The sequence below is a fragment of the Nannospalax galili genome, unplaced genomic scaffold (assembly GCF_000622305.1).
Source record: "Nannospalax galili isolate Female #2095 unplaced genomic scaffold, S.galili_v1.0 scaffold300, whole genome shotgun sequence".
Lineage (NCBI taxonomy): Eukaryota > Metazoa > Chordata > Mammalia > Rodentia > Spalacidae > Nannospalax > Nannospalax galili.
Genome location: NW_008347322.1, coordinates 3,613,478 through 3,628,127, shown reverse-complemented (window position 1 = coordinate 3,628,127; position 14,650 = coordinate 3,613,478). Strand labels below are relative to the sequence as shown.

The following is a 14,650-nucleotide window of genomic DNA, read 5'->3' as shown; positions in this document are numbered from 1 at the left end:
ATTTATTTATTTATTTATTTATTGGTCTTTTTGAGACAGGGTCTCTCTGTACCCTGAGCTGTCCTGTAACTCACTATGTAAGACCAGGCTGGCCTTGAACTCACAGAGATCCACCTGCCTCTGCCTCCCAAGTGCTGGGACTACAGGTGTGCACCACCATGCCCAGTTATTTTTTATTTTTAATTGTGTGTGTGTGTGTCTGTCTGTCTGTGGTATATACATGTGAGTCCAGCTGCCCTTGGAGGCCAAAAGAGGGCATCAGATTCCCTAGAAGTTCCCACCTAACATGGATGCTAGGAAGAGCTGCAAGAGCGGCACTAACTCTTAACCTCTGCACTGTTAAGCTCTCCGGCCCCTAGGGGTTATTTCCTGATCACTTCATTATATTATAATGTGAGGTTCAGTTTGCAGTCTCTGTAGTCAGTGGTGGTAAAGTATTAGCTGCCTTATCATTTCACTGAAGCCCAAATCTTTTTCAAATGTGGATCTCTTTGGTGTCCAATCATTTTCTTCTTTTTATTGCATGGTGTATACACGTGCAGAACTATGTACATCGTGATTTGCTGTCCACGAGTATTCAAAGTGTGTCCAGCACTTAAATGAAGGAGCTGAAGCTCAACACTCAAAGCCTCCTTCCTGTCCACACACACAGACACTTACATACAGACACTCACATATACACGCATACACATGCACACACACTCCTACACACATGCACACACGTGTATACTTGCACACAAATGCATACACACACAGGTCCTTGCCATGGGAGCAGCCTTGGTTTCTCCCGTCACAGGTGGACTCCCTCGTATTTTCATGTGAGGGAGCGGCAGCTGGAGGGCCAGCCTGCACTCTTCCTTCCTTCCTCTGCATATTGTGAGGCTCATCCAAGGTTGACTGTGTTCTCGTTGCCACATAATATTTGAGCAGTGAATATACTGTAGCACCCAGTGCACTGTCAGTGGGCACTCGGGACCTCGTCTTCTGGGGGCTCGTACATAGAGTGCTGCTGTGACAGTTAGCATCTTTTATTTATTCATTTACTTACTTTTTATATGTATGAGGATTTTGCCTGCGTAGATGTAAGTGCACCTGTGTTGTGTACAATGCCTGTGGAAGTTAGAAGAGGCAGTTGGATCTCCTGGAACTGGAGTTACAGGCAGTCATTAGCTGCCATGTGATGCTGGGAACCGAACCTGGGTCCTCTGCAAGAGCAGCCAGTGCTGTTAACCACTGAGCCATCTCTCCAGCGCCCAGTTAATATCTTTTTTTAAAAAAATACTATTTTTATTTTGCTGGGCTTGGTGGTGCATGCCTTTAATCCCAGCACTCGGGAGGTAGAGGCAGGTGGGTCTTTGTGAGTTCAAGGCCAGCCTGGTCTACATAGTGAGTTCCAGGACAACTGGGGCTACAGGGAGGCCCTGTCTCAAAAAGATCAAATAATAAATAAATAAATAAATAAAATAAAAATAAAAATTAAAAAAATTTTGCATATACGATGTTCAACCAGAGACAACCAATGAAAATAAAGAGCTGGCAAAATATGGCTGCTAATCTCACACCCTCATACATAGCTGTATTACAGTCCTCACAATTTTGAAAACTATTTTGTTATTTTTTTATTTTATGTGTATGAGTGTATTGTCTGCATGTAGGTAGATGCACCCATGTTGTGCATTGCCTACAGAGGTCAGAAGAAGGTGTCAGAGTCCCCTGGAACTGGAGTTACAGGCAGTCATTAGCTGCCATGTGATGCTGGGAACCGAACCTGGGTCCTCTGCAAGAGCAGCCAGTGCTTTTAACTACTGAGCCCTCTCCAGCCCCCTCCCCCAGTTAATATTTATTTATTATTTATTTTATGTGTATGAGTGTATTGCCTGCATGTGTGTATGTGCACCCGTGTCATACAGTGCCTGCGGAGGTCAGAAAGGGGTGTGGGATCCCCTGGAACTGGAGTTATAGACAGTTGTTAGCTGCCATGTGGGTGCTGGGAATTGATCCCAGGTCCTCTGCAAGAGTAGTCCATGCTCTTAACCACTGAAGCATCTCTCCAGCTCCTCCAGTTAATATCTTTGAAAAATGATTTCTTATTATTATGTGTGTGCATGATGTATGTGTGTGAGAGTGTGGGCATGTATGTGCCACAGTGCATGTGTGGAGGTCAGAGGACAACTTTCAGGAGTTGTTTTCTCCTTCCACTGAGCTCTGGGGATCGAACTTAGGTCCTGTTGGGCCACTGTCGGGTTAGAAGTGGCATCTCATTGTGGGCTCATGTGCATTGCCCTGATACTGATGGAGCGAGCTGAGGGCCCTTCATGAGAAATTGTCTCTTTCTCCATCTTCCTTTAGGAGATGCCTGTTCAAGATTTTTGCCCACCTTAAAATTTTTATCTATCTATATCATCTATCCATCTATCCATCTATCTATCATCTATCTATCTTTTTGAGGCAGGGTCTCCCTGTAGCCCCAACTGGCCTATAACTCCCTATGTAGACCAGGCTGGCCTTGAGCTCACAGAGATGTGCCTGCCTCTGCCTCCTGAGTGCTGGCTGGGATTAAAGGCATGCGCCACCATTATTTTTAATTATGTGTATGAGTGTGTGTCTGTGCATGTGAGTGAAGGTCAGAAGCATTGGGTCCCTCTGGAGCCCAACCTCCAGGCAGCTGTCAACTGCCCGAAATGGGTTCTGGGAACTGGACTTGGGTTGTCCACAAGAGCAGTACTTGTCCCTAACCTCTCCAGCCCCCTTATTGCCCAGTTTTTTTTTTTTTTTTGTTTGTTTGTTTGTTTGTTTGTTTTTTTAAATAGGAGTCTCCCTGTAGCTCCAGCTGACCTGAAACTCACCATGTAGACCAAGCTGGTCTTGATCTCACAAAGATCCACCTGCCTCTGCCTCCTCAGTGCTAGAATTAAAGGCAGGTACGACCATGCCCAGCCCCCAGTTTTAAATTGGGTGCTATGCTAAGCCTTTTTTCTCCTTACTGCTTTATAAAAGTTGCTTATATATTCTGAATATATGTTATTGGAGATATTTGTAGTCTGTGGCTCCCTCCCCCCACCCTGTCCCTCTCTCCCTTCCTCCCTTTCTGTCTCTACTATGTTGCCTAGGCTTGGACTACATGATCCTCCTGCCTGAGTTTCCTCCCAGATGCTGGGATTGCAGGCTTCTCACCAGTCCTATCTGTCAGCGTCCTTATGTGAATTCACTGCCCACTGTAACATCAAAAGGCCTACGCTGTTTTACCCTTCATGTTAAGTCTTTCATGTATTGGGATTAATGTGTGTGTGCATTAACAGAAGTGTCTTCACTGCAGGGTAGACAAGACCAGATTAACATTTTCTCCATTATGATTATCATTTTTTTTTTTTTTGGTCTTTTTGAGACAGGGTCTCCCTGTAGCCCCAGCTGTCCTGGAACTCACTATGTAGACCAGGCTGGCCTTGAACTCACAGAGATCCGCCTGCCTCTGCCTCCCAAATGCTGGGATTAAAGGCATGCGCCACCATGCCCGGCATGATAAACATTTTTTTAATTTATTTTTGTTTTATATGTATGAGTGTATTGCCTGCATGTATGTAAGTGCATCTGTGTCATGCAGTGCCCATGGAGGACATCAGATCCCCTGGAACTGGAGTTATAGATGGTTGTTAGCCGCTATGTGGGTGCTGGAATTTGAACCCCAGTCTTCTGCAAGAGCAGCCAGTGCACTTAACCACGAAGTCATTTCTCCAGCCCCCCCCATTAGCATTTTTTGAAGCCTGTTAAGAAATCTTAGGGAATTGGCAAGATGGCTCAGCAGGTAAAGGTGCCTGCTGCACAAGCCTGGTGACCTGAGCTTGATCCCTGGAATCCAAGAGGAGCACAGACAGACAGACAGACACACACACACACACAATAATAATTTTTAAAAAGAAATCTTCAGGCAAGCATGATGGTGCACACCTATAATCCTAGCACTTGGAAGCAAGGGAGAATACCTATTTATTTATTATTTATTTATTTAAATCTTTTAAAAATATTTTCTTTACTATTTTTATTTTATGTGTATGAGTGTATTGCTTGTATGTATGTGAGTGCACCCATGTTGTGCAAAGATCAGAAGAGGGCTTCGGATTCCTGTGGAACTGGAGTAAAGGACAGTTTGTAGCCGCCATGTGGGTGCTGGGACTCGAACCTGGGTCCTCTGTAAGAGCAGTCAGTTCTCTTAACCGCTGAGCCAGCTTTCGAGTCCCATTAAATCATTTTTTATGTATATGAGCGTTTGCTTACTTGTAAGTGCATCTGCACAAGCAACATCTGTGGAAGTGAGACCAGAACACCAGGTTCCCTAATACTGGAGTTACAGTTAACCTCCATGTGGGTGCTGGGATTTAAATCCCGGTCCTCTGGAAGAGCAGCATTGCTCTTAGCTGCTGAGCCATCTCTCCAGCCCTCGAATCTTTTTTAAAAAATATTTTATTATTTTTTTAAATTTTATGTGTATGAGTGTATTGCTTGTATGTACATAAGTGCACCTGTGTCTTGCAATGCCCATGGAGATCAGAAGAGTGCGTTGGATCCCCTGGAACTGGAGTTAGGATGCTTGTTAGCCAGTGCCCTTAACCACTGAAGCACCTCTCCAGCCCCAATATGTAGCTAGGCTGGTCTGGATTTCACAGAGATCCACCTGCCTTTGACTCCCAAGTGCTGAGATTAAAGGCATGTGTCACCACGCTCAGCAATATTTAACTTTTTTTTTTTTTTCATCTTTTTGAGACAGGGTCTCCCTGTAGCCCCAGCTGTCCTGGAACTCACTATGTAGACCAGGCTGGCCTTGAACTCACAGAGATCCGCCTGCCTCTGCCTCCGAGTGCTGGGATTAAAGGTATGCGCCACCACACCTGGCTAGAGCCATTACGCCTGGCTTTGTCTTTTTAAAGCAGGATCTCCCTGTAGCCACAGCTGGCCTGGAACTTGCTATGTAGACCAAGCTGACCTCCATCTCACAGAGATATGCTTCCCTGTGCCTCATTAGTGCTGGGATTAAAAGAGTGCACTACCACCACACCCACCAACAAATATCCAATTTTTTTTTGGTCTTTTTGAGACAGTGTCTCCCCATAGCCCCAGCTGGCCTGGAACTCACTATGTAGACCAGGCTGGCCTTAAAGTCACAGAGATCTATCTGCCTCTGCCTCCCAAGTGCTGGGACTAAAAGTGTGCGTCACCATGCCCGGCATACCCAATTTTTTTGTAGCTCAGTAATATTCAGTGTTTTATGGGTAGAGAATCTTCTGTGTATTCTTTCATGAAGGGGTGTGGGGTATTTCCATGTTTTATCAACTGTAAATAACACTGCTGTGGATGCTCTATTTTGTCGTTTCCATTTCTGTCTTTGTTTTGTTTGGGGAAGTTCTGTTACTGTTGTTTACTTATGTGTTTGTACTAACATGTGTACATGCCTGGGCACATGTGTGAAAGTCAGAGGACACCTTGCAGAAGTCAGTTCTCTCCTTCCTCTAAGGGGATCCTGGGGATTGAACTCAGATTACCAGGCTTGATGATAAGTGCTTTTACCCATTGAGCCATCTTGTCTGCCTTCTGTTGTCCTGGGCAAGGTCTCACTCTATAGCCCTGGCTGGCCTGGGAATTCACTATGTAGACTAAGAGAGTTCAGGTGCTTCTGCCTCTCAAGTGCTGGGATGCAGGTGTGCACTGACCTTGAAGTGCTGATTTGAACGTGACATATGGGTCTCAGTTTCCCCACTCAGAGTAGATATAAGCCCTTATCTTGGCTTATTTGCTTTCTTTTCTCCTTCCCAGGCTGTGTTCTGCCAATGATCCTGTGACTATTAAGGAGTCACAGTTGCCCTTGGGGGCCCCTTGTCCTGGAGTGGTCACCTGCCTGCCCTCAGCATGGCATCCGACACGCCTGAATCCCTGATGACCCTGTGTACTGACTTCTGCTTGCGCAATTTGGATGGCACCCTGGGGTACCTACTGGACAAGGAGAGCCTACGGCTGCATCCTGACGTCTTCTTACCCAGCGAGATCTGTGACCAGCTGGTCAATGAGTGAGCAAGGGGCTCCAGGGCGGGGTGGGGTGGAGGCAGAATGAGAATGTGGGGTGGAGGTTGAGACTGTGCATGCAGAGCGCTGTGTTGAAATGGCTATGTTATGATATGGAGAACAATGGTGTGTGTACCATACAGTATGTGTGTGTGTTGTCACATGTGCATAGGTTGGACACATGAAGGAATAGGCATATATACATGCAGGCCTATTCAACACAAGACGTGTGAGTGTGAGGCTGCGTGTATATTTGGGGATGAGTTAGTGTAAAACCCCACATGTAAACCAGGGCCATGCTGTCCTGTGTGTGCTCACACCTGTGCCTGCTCCTCTGAACTCAGTGCTCAGGGCACATGTGGGTTTACATGCATGCCAAAACCAAAATAATAATCCAGGAGATCCTTATGCAGCCTCCCTGGTGGTCTGCCTGCTGCCAGAGTCACCTGAAACATATATGAAACACTCTGAGTACCAGATGCTTAACACCAGTTACCCCCAAAGGGAAATTGTTACATTTAAGAGCTGTTTTGTTTTGTTTTGTTTTGTTTTGTTTTGTTTGAGACAGGGTCTTCCTGCAGTCCCAGCTGGCCTGGAACTCCCTGTGTAGACCAGGCTGGCCTTGAACTCACAGAGATCAGCCCATCTCTGCCTCCCAAGTGTTGGGATTAAAGGTGTGCTGCGCCACCAAGCCCAACTTAGATCTAAGAGTTGTATAGCCAAATGGGAAATGAGGTCTAAACTGGATTTGTAATGATTTTCTGAGCATCTGATGTAGGTTAGGTATGAGGTTGAACAGTTTACCAGCCACAGTTAAGTCCATTTCACAGATAAATAGACTAAGATCCAGGAAAATTCAGTTTCCTGTATAAGCTGCACAAGCAGGGAATAGCCCAGCCAGTTTTTAGGTTTCACAATGTGGGGCCAGAAACCCTCCCACTAGCCCAGGATTCTTGCCTGAACTGGTGTCTTGGCTAGGTTGGTTGTCACTGTGGATTCACCCTGTGCCCAATACCCAGCTGTAAGCTCCAAAGCACTTTATGTCATTTGCCTGCTAGAAAGGCCTTGGGAGGAGCTGATAGGGCTCCAGAAGGAGGCTTAGGGAAGATGAGTGTGAACCGTGATGGGGCTGTGGCTGTGGTAGTGCAGGCTGAGGATGACGGAGAGAAGGCACAGGTGTCACACGTGTTAGGGGCATGTCTAGGCTGCTGGACGGAAGTGCTTGGGACTTGCTGTGGGTAGGAGACATAACCAGAGGTCACCCTGATAGCACTCTTTTTTGGTTGTTTTGAGACAGGGTCTCCCTATAGCCTCAACTGGCCTGGAACTTAGACCAGCCTGGCCTCCATCTTACAGAAATCTACCTGCCTCTGCCTCTTGAGTGCCGGAATTAAAGGTGTGTGCCACCATGCCTGGCAAGAACAGCACTTTTGATTCCTGGTTCCTGAGGCATCTAGTCTAGTCAGAATCTAACCAGGCACTGTTAGGAGAGGACAAGGAGGTGACGTCAGGGATGATCTCACCAGGTCTGGGGTACTGGACTCAGGCTCAGAGGCAGCCCAGGCCCTAGGCCCTTCCCAAGTCAGACTTTCTTCTCTCTCAGGTATGTGGAGCTGGTCAGCGCTGCCTGTACCTTTGAGCCACATGAGAGTTTCTTCAGCCTCTTCTCAGACCCCCGCAGCACACGCCTCACCCGGATCCACCTCCGAGAGGACCTGGTGCAGGACCAGGACCTGGAGGCCATTCGGAAGCAGGTGAGCAGCCTCATCTGAGCACCAGGCCAGCCCTGCAATGCATGCCTTGCTGTGCAGACCCCTCCTGACCCCCAGAAGTCAGGACCTACTGGGCAGGGCGGGCAGAGGTGTTGATGACATTCTGCCCACTCTAGGACCTGGTAGAGCTGTACCTGACCAACTGCGAGAAGCTGTCCGCCAAGAGCCTGCAGACACTGCGGAGCTTCAGCCACAGCCTGGTATCCTTAAGCCTCTTCGGCTGTTCCAACATTTTCTATGAGGAGGAGAACCCAGGGGGCTGTGAGGACGAGTGCCTAGTCAACCCCACCTGCCAGGTATTAGTCAAGGACTTCACCTTCGAGGGTTTCAGCCGCCTGCGCTTCCTCAACCTGGGCCGCATGATTGATGGTGTCCCTGTGGAGTCACTGCTGCGGCCACTCAACTCACTGGCCGCCTTGGACCTCTCGGGCATCCAGACAAGCGATGCCACGTTCCTAATGCAGTGGAAGGACAGTCTGATGTCCCTTGTGCTCTACAACATGGACCTTTCAGACGACCATATCCGGGTCATCGTCCAGCTACACAAACTTCGGTGAGCTGCCCATCCAGCTCCCAGGGCAGGAGTGGGAGGGAGAGGGGTGTTGTCAGCTCTGGGTTCAGCAACCCCCTCTCTGGGCAATCCTAGTGTGAGACAGAAAGAGACAGCCTATTCTTTAGGCCTCCTGTTCCACCAGGATGAGGACCATTTAGGGCCCCTGGGTTTCAGAGCTTTTTTCTAGAGTGCCCTGGAGCAATTGTGGCAGGCATACTCCCCCCACCCCCTGTGTCCTGAAGGAGCAGGGTCCTGACCTACAGCCCCACCCTACTCCAGCCACCTGGACATTTCTCGAGACCGCCTCTCCAGCTACTACAAGTTCAAGCTGACTCGGAAGGTACTGAGCCTCTTGGTGCAGAAGCTGGGGAACCTGATGTCACTGGACATCTCAGGCCACATGATCCTGGAGAACTGCAGCATCTCCAAGATGGATGAGGAGGCAGGCCAGAACAGGTGGGCACCCAGCTCAATGGCTGCTGGGAGGATGTCATTCACAAGCCCTGACCCAGTGCCCCACTGGCAAAGATGAGAAGCAAGTCAGTGAGCCAGGAGCGGTGGCACTGGAGGCAGAGGCAGGTGGGTCTTTGTGAGCCCCAGGCCAGCCTGTTTCACATAGTGAGTTCCAAGCCAGCCAAGACTGCATAGTGAGACCCTGTCTCCAAAAAAAAACAAGTCAGGGGCTGGTAAGATGGTTCAGCAGGTAAAGGTACTTGCCACCAAACCTAATAACTTGAGTTCAGTCCCTGGAACCCACATGATGGAAGGACAGAACCCTCTCTTAGAAGTTGTCCTCTGATTTACACACACACATGCATACTAAATAAATGTAGCATAAATAAGCAAGTCAGGCCCTGCCCCCTTTGGGCCTGTGTGAGCTGGTGGGGGTAGACAGGTCATTCTGGGGACTGGCAAGGGACATGTAGGCTCTAGGGTGTCCCTGAAGGGAACAGGAAGTCTGTCCCAAGCCATTCAGAGTTTGCAGAGATCACATTGCAACAGGGGATCAGCACACACCAAGGCCTGGAGGTAAAAGGTTGAGTGCCTGGAAACAAGCCACACCATGGCATGGTGGGCTCTGTTGGAAGGACCAGGCTGTGGTACCTGCTGTTCCTCAGGTGTTGCCAAGGCTAGGTCAGGCCTTGGTGAGCTGGTGGTGAGGTCTGATTCAAACACTGTACTGGCCACAGGCACTGCCCAAGCCACATTTTAGTGGTGTGTGGCAGAGGACCTTATCCTTTACGTGCTGGTAAAACACGTCCCTGCTAGAACAGCAGATACTATTTTCCAGGGATAGCAGCGGTGGCAGCTCCTATCCTATGTTCTTTTAGAGTGTGCCCTTCCTCCTCTTCCACCAAGACGTGGAAGCTGAGCTATGCACGTAACTCTGGTGGTAGAGTGTGTGTCTACCATGCATGAATCCCTGGGTTCCATCCTCAACATAGCATAAACCAGGCATGGTGGCACATGCTTGTAATCCTAGCTCCTAGCAGGTGGAGGCAGGAAGATCAGGAGTTCAAGTCCAGCTTCGGCTATATAGCAAGTTGGGCAGGTACAGGGGAATGAGGCTGGAGGCCTTAATGGCAGGAACATCAATTAAATACCTAGCCCATGGGGGAAGCCCAGGCCCAGCCTCAAGTTACTGATCCTGGAATGTTCTTTCCCCAGCATCGAGCCTTCCAAGAGCAGTATCATGCCCTTCCGGGCTCTGAAGAGGCCACTGCAGTTCCTTGGGCTCTTTGAGACGTCCCTGTGTCGCCTCACACACATTCCAGCCTACAAAGTAAGAGGCGGGGTGTGGGAGCGAGGAATGGGAAAGGAAGTGACTGGTCTGGGGCGCCCGCCGTGGTATCTGGAGAGCCTGCTCTCTGGCCTCTTCTGCTTGTCCTAAGCATGCCCCATCCCCAGGTAAGTGGTGACAAAAATGAAGAACAGGTGCTGAACGCCATCGAGGCCTACACAGAACACCGGCCTGAGATCACTTCCAGGGCCATCAACCTGCTGTTTGACATTGCACGCATTGAACGCTGCAACCAGCTTCTGCGGGCCCTGAAGGTCAGCCCTGACCCTGCAGCCCTCAGCCTCCCAGGCAACCCCGCCTGGAGTTGTGTCCTCATTCTCTGTCCCTCTACCTGCTCCTGACCCCAGAGGAACAGGCAGTCTTACCTCCCAAACCCCGACCTCTCCAGCAGCACCTGGCTCCCCCACTGTCTCCTTCAGACCTTAGCCTAGATCCTATTCCCTGACCCCACATCTACCCCTGGGTCAGCCCTCCCCTAGAGGACCTGTGCACACCTACAGAGCCCAGACCTGCCCTCTCACAGCACCTCCAGCTCCGGCCCTACCCTGTCTTCACACAGCTGGTCATCACTGCCTTGAAGTGCCACAAGTATGACAAGAACATTCAAGTGACAGGCAGCGCCGCCCTCTTCTACTTGACCAACTCTGAGTACCGCTCAGAGCAGAGTGTCAGGCTGCGCCGACAGGTCATCCAGGTGGTGCTGAATGGCATGGAGTCCTACCAGGAGGTGACGGTGAGCCCCCTGCCCACTGTGGCCTGCATGCTGTGACCCCGCTTCCCCTCCTCCTTCCAGGGGTCCCAGACACACAGGGCCCTCAGGCTTACCTGGCCCTGGGTGGCCTTCCTCCAGGTCCCCCAGACTCTTGCACTTGGCACACAGGTCCCCAGCAGCCTCCCCACCAGCAGCCCATTACTCACAGCCACCTTACCTCTGCCACTCTGTTCCATGCAGAGGCTGGATCTGCTCTGCTGGGGGAAGAGGTGCAGAGTTACTAATATCTTGGTTATGTGGTGTTGTGATTGTTTGAGACAGGGTCTCCCCGTAGCCCCAGCTACCCTAGAACTTGCTGTGTAGACTAGGCTGGCCTTGATCCCACAGAGATCTACCTGTCCCCCTCTCTCTGCCTCCTGAGTGCTGGGATTAAAGGTGTTTGCATGTTTTTATTATAAAAGCAATAAAAATTTTCCCCTTAGAACAGTTACAGACATAACACAAAAATCACCCATAATCCCACCATACCCACAGCCTTACCACTGATATCTGTTCTGAATTTTAGTCTGTACATGAGAATTTAGAAGGTGGGTCATTTACCCCACTCTACACGTTTGTCGGAGTCTGCTTCTGCAGGATCTTTTGTATGTGCACATCTCGTGTCAGCTGACAGTTCTTATTATTGGGGTATGGCATGCATGCAATGATGTGTGTGAGGTCAGAGACAACTTCATGGAGTCTGTTCTCTTCCACTTTTACATGGGTTGTAGAGATTGAACTGAGGTCTCCAGCTTGTACAACAAGCACCTCTACTCACTAAGCCATCTCAGTAGCCCTTCAGTTTTTTTATTTTCTGAGACAGGATTTCATGTATCCCAGGCTAGTGTTCATCTCATAATTACCAATGACTTGAACTTCTGATCATCCCCCTCTCCAAGTGCCTGGATTGCAGGTATGCTGATGGGGTAGAAGCCAGGGCTTTGTGCATGGTAGGCAAGTGCTCTGCCCCGAGGTTCATCCCCAGTGCCTCAGTTCTTACAAACTGACACCTAGGGGCCAGGTGTGGGGGCGCACGCCCCTTTAATCCCAGCACTCAGGAGGCAGAGGTAGGTGGATCTCTGTGAGTTCAAGGCTAGCCTGGTCTATATAGTGAGTTCCAGGACATCTGGGCAGGGAGACCCTGTCTCAAAAAGACCAAAAAAAAAAGAAAGAAAGAAAGAAAGATACCTAGGGGCTGGAGAGATGGCTCAGCGGTTAAGAACAGTGTTCTTGCAGAAGACCCAGGTTCGAATCCCAGCACCCACATGGTGGCTAACAACCATCCGTCTGTAACTCCAGCTCTAGGGGATCTGACAGCCTCTTCTGTCCTCGAAGGGCATTGCACAACACGGGTGCACTTACTTACGTGCAGGCGTAACACTCATACACTTAAAAAAAATACTAATAAATAAAATAAAAATGATGCCTAATGTCTGACGAACAAGAAGTTTAAGTAGAACAAAAATGAATTTCCTAGCTGGGTGTGGTGGCACAGCCCACCATCCCAGCACTCAGGAGGCGGAGGCAGGAGAATGAGGCATTCCAGGCCATCCTGAGCTACACAGTGAGTTTGAAGCCAGCTATGTAACAAGACTCCATCTCAGAAAAGCTGAAAGGGAGCGGGGTGTGGTGGCTCACACCTTTAATTCCAGCAGAGGCAGGTGGATCTCTGTGAGTTCAAGGCCAGCTTGGTGTACATAGAGAGTTGAAGGGGAAACAAAAGCTTGAATTGCCCAGGAAGTAAAGCCATCCACAGCTCCATCTCTCCTCCCAGATACAGTGGGCTGCTACAGCCTAGTTTCATCATTAATTGACCCAAGCCTGGGGTCAGTGTTTTCTTCCAGGGCGAGGCTAATGGGTGTGGCCTCTGGTAGAGCTTGGAAGCAGTAGCCAAGCCCACCCTTCACCCACACCCATACCCTACCCCTAGGTTGAATATTTAGTAGACCTTTGTATCCTTGACTCTTCAAACAATACATTCTCAACAATTATTGACCTCCGTCACATGCCTGCTGACCTCAGTTCTAGCCCTAAAACCTAGTGTGAAAGCTGTTCTCTGACCTCTTCATGCACCCTGTAGCACATGTGCCTACTCACACACATCATAGACACACCATAATGATAAATTTTTAAAAAGACATTTCTAGGGCCTGGAGAGATGGCTCAGCGTTTAGGAGCACTGGCTGTTCCTGAAGAGGACCTGGGTTTGAATCCTAGCACCCACATGGCCACTAACAACTGTTCTAACTCCAGTTCCAGGAGATCTAATGTCCTCTTCTGACCTCCATGGGCACTGCATGACATGGGTGCACTCACACACATGCAGGCAATACACTCATACATAAAATAAAAATAATAAAATATTTTTTTTTAAAAGGAAAAAAAAAAAAAAAAGAGAGAAATGGGAAGCAAGCAAACTGTCTCTGGCCTGTGACCCCAGCCTTGGGAGTTTGAGGCAGGAATTAAGGCCTGGGCAACAGAGTGCTACCCAGTCTTAAAAAAATCAAGAAGCAAAAAAAGAACTAGGGAGACTTAACTTTTTACACAGGCAGTGTTGTATAAACCTTGCACTGTATTGCTTTTATAATTTAAAATAAACTTTTTCCAAAAACATGGGGCGTGAGGCAGGGTGGCACACACCTTTAATCCCAACATATGGAAGGCAGAGACAGGTGGATCTCTGTGAGTTCGAGGCCAACCTGGTCTACATAGCAAGTTCCAGGTCAGCTGGGGCTACAGGGAAACCCTGTCTCAAAAACAACAAAAAAATATGGCTGTGAGTGGAGCTCAGTGACAGAGTACCTGCCTTGCATAAATAAGGCATGAGGTCCTGGGTTCAGTTCCCGGTACTGCAAAAAATGTGTGTATGTACATACATACATGTATGATAAAAATGGAAAAGAACAAAAATTCTAAGGGTCAGTGCCCTCTAAATTTCGTGATTAATAAAATACCTGAACGTCAGTATGTCATAGGAAAGGCAGGAAATTAAGTAATGGGGACAGTGCAATGTTTGGGTCCGAGTCATGTAGATCAGGAGAAGATTGCTTAAGCCAGGTGTGCTGGTGCACACCTTTTACCCCAGCACTCTCTGTGAGTTAGAGGCCAGCCTGGTCTACATAGTGAGTTCAGGTCAGCTGGGGCTACAGGGAGACCCTGCCTCAAAAAAGACTAAAAAAAAAAAAAAGAAAGAAAAAAGAAAAGAGAGTTAGAGAGGGAAATGGCCAGAGTGCTGGGACATGGCTTGGAGGACTGCAAGCCAGTGCCTAGACATTAGTCTGGGGTTATCTAGTCATATTGATGACACATGCCACTGTGGTCCAGAAATCCCTCCAGCAAGTCAGACTTGTGACACACACCTATAATCCCAGCACTCAGGAGGTAGAGGCAGGAGGATCAGAGTTCAAGGTCGTTTTTGTTTTTGGCTATTGTTTTTGAGACAGGGTCTCCTTGTAGCCCCAGTTGGCCTGGAACTCAGTATGTAGACCAGGCTAGCCTCAGTCTCACAGAGATTCGCCTACCCCTGCCTCCTGAGTGCTGGGATTGAAGGTGTGTGCCACCATGCCCAACTCAAGGTCATCTTTGCCTATGTACTGAGTTTGAGGCCAGCCTCAGCTGTATGAGACTCTCTCAAAACCAATAACCAAGAAATGTCCCAAGCACATGGGCCTTAGAGCAGCTCATACCACAGACGCCAGAAGGTATGTTTAACATATTGTACA

At 48.8% G+C, this 14,650-nt stretch overlaps 1 protein-coding gene across 4 annotated transcripts in view; it reads left to right on the top strand.

The window, feature by feature from the left end:
• Zer1 (zyg-11 related cell cycle regulator) overlaps positions 1 to 14,650 on the top strand; it is a 34,780-nt gene that overhangs the window by 11,292 nt on the left and 8,838 nt on the right. For 3 of the 4 annotated variants that reach the window (XM_029568700.1, XM_008844000.3, XM_008843997.3), the window contains exons 2-8: positions 5,806 to 6,056; positions 7,655 to 7,805; positions 7,940 to 8,376; positions 8,656 to 8,832; positions 10,045 to 10,159; positions 10,285 to 10,431; positions 10,737 to 10,910. In XM_029568700.1, coding sequence (XP_029424560.1) covers positions 5,899 to 6,056; positions 7,655 to 7,805; positions 7,940 to 8,376; positions 8,656 to 8,832; positions 10,045 to 10,159; positions 10,285 to 10,431; positions 10,737 to 10,910 — 1,359 coding nt within the window. In that variant the 5' untranslated portion in view covers positions 5,806 to 5,898. The remainder of the gene's footprint in view (positions 1 to 5,805; positions 6,057 to 7,654; positions 7,806 to 7,939; positions 8,377 to 8,655; positions 8,833 to 10,044; positions 10,160 to 10,284; positions 10,432 to 10,736; positions 10,911 to 14,650) is intronic. The other variant, XM_008843999.3, reaches the window with a different exon arrangement.